Here is a 6,125-nt window from a genome sequence, read left to right as displayed (position 1 = left end):
CAGTCTCCTTAGCTATTGGGCACAATCCTGGACGAGTGGCCACTCCGACACAGGATACCAGCAAGCTGGCACTCATTTTGCCGACCTCAGAAGGATGACAGGCAGAGTCAACCCCACCTGGTATTAATTAAACAGCAGAGTGGGATTTGAGCTCGGGATCCTCAGATTGCAAGCCCACCACCCCAAACTTTGAGAATGACAGTGTGGAAACAACTTTTAAAGACATCGATCACGATTTTGGGAAGAATTTGTCATTTAACCTTAAACGATAAAGCAAATCAAAAAACAAAATTAAAAATTTTTTTAAAACCCCCCCAAAAAAACAAACCAAAACATTCATTTGTAGATCTTAAGCAGAAGTGCAAACTACTATACTTCTCTTTGGAGAATTACTTGCAGTTGAGAACAAGCCGACGAGTGGATAAAATGGTGCTCAGCCAAAACAGATGTGTGAAGCCAATATTCTCCAGTGCACAAATGAAAACGTCTACTTCTCCCACAACACAAGTTCGAACCATGACCTTTCCACCCAACTTCACTCTCCCATCTCCTCACCCACCTCAATAATCGGCTGTTTCCTTGAAGCAACCACAGCAGTGTCATCCAGGTCCTCCTCCAACACCAACTTGGAAAGGCTCTCCTCAAGCTCTGCTTCTCCCAACTCATAACCTTCGTCATTGGTGCCCAGGTTAAACATGCAGTGTCCTCCAGCACTCAACCTCAGGCCTGCTAGCCTCTCGTGAGCAGCCTCCCAATCTTCATCTGAAGGACAAAGCCATAGAGGAAGTCAGCAATTTGCACAGAGCAACCGAAGGGCAATGATGATGGGGGAAACGAAAAACACATCACCTAGGGCCCCCGGACCAAATGTATCGTCATTGAACTGATCAATATTATCTTCATCTTCTTCATCTGAGGGTTCCTTGACAGTACCCTCGAGATCCACCATACCTTGGCCCATCAGCTGGATTGGAGCATGGGAAAAGGGAGAGAGGGGAAGAAAAAGGGCAAGAGGCGATTGGGGGTGGGGTTGGGAGGTTGGGGGCGAGGGGTGGGGAGTTGGGGGGGGAGGGGTAGGGAGGTTGGGGGGGAGGGGTAGGGAGGTTGGGAGGGGTAGGGAGGTTGGGAGGGGGTAGGGAGGTTGGGAGGGGGTAGGGAGGTTGGGAGGGGGTAGGGAGGTTGGGAGGGGTAGGGAGGTTGGGAGGGGGTAGGGAGGTTGGGAGGGGTAGGGAGGTTGGGAGGGGGTAGGGAGGTTGGGAGGGGTAGGGAGGTTGGGAGGGGGTAGGGAGGTTGGGAGGGGGTAGGGAGGTTGGGAGGGGGTAGGGAGGTTGGGAGGGGGTAGGGAGGTTGGGAGGGGGTAGGGAGGTTGGGAGGGGGTAGGGAGGTTGGGAGGGGTAGGGAGGTTGGGAGGGGGTAGGGAGGTTGGGAGGGGGTAGGGAGGTTGGGAGGGAGTAGGGAGGTTGGGAGGGGGTAGGGAGGTTGGGAGGGGGTAGGGAGGTTGGGAGGGGGTAGGGTGCGGAATCAATAAAAAAAAAAAAATCAAAGCCAAACAATTAAATCAGAAGCACAATCACCATCAGCCCGAAAACAGAAGGCAATGACCTACAGGAGAGAAGGTTCGTTGCATCTCCAAAGAGGGTCCAAGGGGAAGGGAAGGACGGACGCGCTGCGCAGAGTACAACAAAATCTCCAAATGCAAGTGGTCGCTTCAGATCGCTCTGGGCACAGAACTCGCAACTTTCCAGATGATAATAAGAAGATCAGAGCGCAGCTCTTCCTGTATCTGGTCCGGATCAAGAAGACCCTTCCACGGCGACTGAGGGGTCTCCTCGGTCACGCGGTTGGAGAGAGTACGGGGAGCGTCTCCCTGAAGGTGTCGAGAGGCCGAAACCGCCTGAAAACGACAAACGTGAACGAAATCGGAATCCGACGACTCTAGAACATCGCCATTTAAAGGGAACAGGAAGTGACGTCATATGTATTCCGTTAGCGTCACGGGGGGTTGTTGGACATTGCGTCATTCGATATTGAAGGGACCGTTCAAAAACATCTCGGAGCGACGTGACAGCAACTAATAGTCCGAGAAACGTGAACGTGTTTTATTATTTTTTAAATTAATAACTAATTTTCCCCTTCCCTAATTAGCGGCGTATTTAATGATTGTCAGGTTTACACAGACATCACAACGTTGCGGAACGTGCGCGGCGATGAATTTTACAAACTTACGCTTCCACGTCCACCCTCTCTTAACCTCACCCTAAAATGATACCCGCTGCGTCCAAGCTTGAAATTCATATCATAATTTTACAAACATACTTACAGAGTACCTCACTCGACGAGCGACGTCGTTCTCAGCACACAAAACGCGCTTCTCACGAATACCTCTATTTGGGCGGTGTATAGACAACACGCAAGCGCCTCAATCTCTCCCGAAAATAACTTTTTTTAAGATATCCCGGATACGTATCCCTCCTGCTTCGAATTCAAAACACCTCACTGCCCTGGAAAACGTGAGGAATTATAGTCGGGATATTAAGGATTCCTTACAAGGAACTGGAGAACTCATTGTTTTCACATCACATACATTCAGCGTCGGTCGTGACGTCATTCTGACGTCATTGATCGATTGATTTCGACGTCGAACGAGATTCTGCAGCGGTCATCAATGCTAAAATGAAACAGTAACCTGAGATCCCTGGCGAGAGGTGAAAAGGGCTACGTCACGTCACGTCACGTCACGCCACGTCACGCCACGTCACGTCACGTCACGTCACGTCACGTCACGTGACGTGCCCTTTCTTTGCACAACAAAGTCCCTTAAAAGAGGCGTTTCATTACCCATGATGAAGTGCTTGGGCGCCATATTGGTTGGAAAGTTAACACCAACACCTCACAAGGCCAAAACAAGAAAAAAAAAGAGCAATGAGAGGTTGCAGACCTACTGGTGTGTTACGTCATCGATAAGAGACATAATTAGAAGTGACAATTTATAACTGCTGGCAGTGATGACCAAGGAACCAAGACGTCCCTCTTTGATCAGACACTTGACCTTGACCCATGACGTTTTTTAATTATTCTTCATTATTCAATTGAATTTAGAATGGGATTGAAATAAATTCAATTCGTATCAAATGGGAGACTCATGGGTACAGTCCTGCATTTAATTGGAGTAATCAGGAGGAACCTGGATAGGATTCGCACTTCAGCTGCTCCTCCTCCACCCTCGAACCCATCCAGGCACAGCCAAGTGAGCCTTATTTAAAATAAAATAAATTAATAAAACAAACAAAAAAATAACCCATATCAAAAAATTAAATAATTCTGGCTGCCAGACCATGCACCCTATCAAGTTGAAATTTAATACATGTATCCCCCATCACTTTTAAATTATAAATATGAAGTTTCACTTCGATTAATTAGGCGGTTCCAGAGAAAACATTATTTAATATTTTTTGAAATCCAATATGGCTGCCAAACCATGTGACCTATCAATTATTCCTTTACAAACTTGTGCACCCATGGCTTGGGCAACATTTGTGTGAAGTTTCCCCTCAATTTGTCCAGCCGTTGTGGAGAAGAAGTTTTTTTTATAGGTTTTCGGGTAAATCCAATATGGCTGCCAAACCACGTGACCTATGTGAACCTTTTGTTCCTCATGAATCGGTGGTCATACATGTAAAGTTTCACCTCCATCTGTTCAGCCATTTCAGAGGAGATTTTTGAAGGTTTGTTTTTTTAAACAAGCTCAAATGAGCTAAAATCCCCATCTTCTTAATGATGACGTCATAAAAACGAATATGACGTCATTGTGATGTATCAGGTTTGCGATAAATTATCTGTGCTAATACCCGGCTTGATTCCCGCAAACAAAATTCAAACAACTTGCCTAGTTTCGGAGATAATGGTATCGGCGATTTCCATTAGCGACGATATTATGACGTCAACTTTTTTTTCTAGGAAGAATTTCCAAAATCGGAGATGGTTACTGCCTGCGTGTGGGGTTTCTGCATATATATGGCAAGTTTCACGAAGATCCGATGAAAACTCTGGGTTGTGAAACAAAAAATGTCAAAAAATAGGAATGACGTCATAAAATTTATATGACGTCATAGTGTTGTATCATATGTGCGGTAATTCATCTCTGCTAATGCCCTGTTCGATTCCCGCAAACAGAATTCAAAAAGCTTGCCTAGTTTCGGAAATAATTTTTTAGGCGATTTCCATTAGCGGGGATATTTTGACGTCATAACTTTTTTTCTCGGAGGAATTTTCAAAATGGGAGATGGTCCCTGTCTGAGCAGGGTATTTTTACATATATACGCCAAGTTTCAGGAAGTTTCAATGAAAACTGGAGGCTGTGAAACAAAAAAGTCCACAAGAAGAAGATGAAGAACAACAACGTGAGTTAGACTTAGAGATCCTCCAGGAGGATTAAAAGAAACAATATGACTGTCGAACCACCTGACCGATGGCGGCATCAATTTTTTTTCTGGAGACTATTTTATCTTAAGAGGACCCTCAAAAATTTGCATACTGATTAGATGTAGCGTTCTACATATGCAATTATGGACTGTGTTGTCGTTCGGTCATGCCAGTGCCATCGGCCGCATGTCAATGAAGGACTTATGGTGCGTCACAGCCTTGTGGACAACCTGGCCCTATGTTGACGGTTCGGGTGTTCAACGTGTCCAATAGCCCCCGCATGGTCAGGGGCGGAGCTGTCGTAGCCAAGATTAGTAGTGTCGTAGAGTTCACCAGAAGAAGCAGATCCACATGCTTGCCAGCACAGCCGGATAAAGTGGAAGATTTGGGGGAAATTGGCCCCGAGGGAGTGCAGGACATGACGACACGCTCTGTGGAGGGCCAAACATTGGAGCAGGCAGAGACATTGCGAGATCATAATTGTGAAGTTTCATGTCAATTGATGAAGCGGTTCAAGAGAAATAATTTTTAAAGATTTTTGCTCAATCCAATATGGCTGCCAGATCATGTGACTCCATTATTCCTGAATACCCTGTATCCGGAAGGCTTGGAGAACATCTGTGTGAAGTTTCCCCTCGATCTGTCCAGCCGTTCTGGAGAAGATTTTTTATCGGTTTCAGGGTAAATCCAATATGGCTGCCAAACCATGTGACCTATGACGTCATATGTGTGAACCTTTTCTTCCTTGGGGATAGACAGTAATACGTATAAAGTTTTGCCTCCATCTGTTCAGTCATTTCAAAGAAGAAGATTTTTGATGTTTTTTTTTTTAAAACAATATGGCTCCGAATCATGTGACTAATGATGTCATCATTTTTTTTCTGTGAACCAATCTATCCTGAGATGACCCTCAAAAATTTTCATACTGATCGGAAGTAGCGTTCTACATATGCAATTTTGACGTCATAACGAAAGCACTTATGACGTCATTAAAAAACCACACTAATTACCCATGAGGAGTACTTCATGAGGAGCGAAGCTTCAATTTTTTCCTTGGTTTAGTTTCAGAGATACAGTCATACAGAGGTCCAAAAATGTTCCCGTTTTTCCAACATGGCTGCCAGACCACGTGACCTATGACGTTATAATTATCATTAAAACATTCTGAGTCGCCGCACCAATGGTGAAAATTTTGTCTCCATCCGACAAGCGGTTGAGGAGAAAACCACAAGTTCTGTATGGAGAAACAAACTAACTAACACACAAACAAACAAACAAACACAGAAACAAACAAACAAACAGAAAAACAAACACACAAACAAACAAACAAACAAACACACAAGCAAACAAACAAACAAACAGACAAACAGACAAACAAACACACAAACACACAAACAAACAAACACCACACAAACACACAAACAAACACTCAAACAAACAATCAAACAGACAAACAAACAAACACACAAACAAACAAAGAAACACACAACCAAACAAACAAACAAACAAACAGACAAACACACAAGCAAACAAACAAACAAACACACATACAAACAAACAAACAAACAAACAAACAGACAAAATAACACACAAACAAACAAACTAACTAACTAACTAACACACAAACAAACAAACAAACACACAAACAAACAGACAAACAGACAAACAAACAGACAAACAGACAAACAAACACACAAACAAAC

At 44.3% G+C, this 6,125-nt stretch overlaps 1 protein-coding gene across 4 annotated transcripts in view; it reads right to left on the bottom strand.

Moving 5' to 3' along the window:
* LOC147025982 (protein PAT1 homolog 1-like) overlaps positions 1 to 2,422 on the bottom strand; it is an 84,092-nt gene extending 81,670 nt beyond the window's left edge. The window contains exons 1-4 of one of the 4 annotated variants that reach the window (XM_085880939.1): positions 2,321 to 2,422; positions 1,607 to 1,894; positions 850 to 964; positions 560 to 762 (exon numbers count right to left, since the gene is read on the bottom strand). In XM_085880939.1, the coding sequence (XP_085737065.1) occupies positions 560 to 762; positions 850 to 964; positions 1,607 to 1,627 (339 nt within the window). In that variant the 5' untranslated portion in view covers positions 1,628 to 1,894; positions 2,321 to 2,422. Of the gene's footprint in view, positions 1 to 559; positions 763 to 849; positions 965 to 1,606; positions 1,994 to 2,320 lie in introns of those variants that run through there. The other 3 variants (XM_085880940.1, XM_085880941.1, XM_085880942.1) reach the window with 3 other exon arrangements.
* Positions 2,423 to 6,125: the final 3,703 nt, after the last annotated feature.

The sequence above is a fragment of the Eptatretus burgeri genome, chromosome 5 (assembly GCF_056783735.1).
Source record: "Eptatretus burgeri isolate ZD-2024b chromosome 5, Ebu_testis_v1, whole genome shotgun sequence".
In the NCBI taxonomy this organism is placed as follows: Eukaryota; Metazoa; Chordata; class Myxini; order Myxiniformes; family Myxinidae; genus Eptatretus; species Eptatretus burgeri.
Note: the sequence above shows the minus strand (reverse complement) of the source record. Positions and strands in the feature narration are given on the sequence as shown.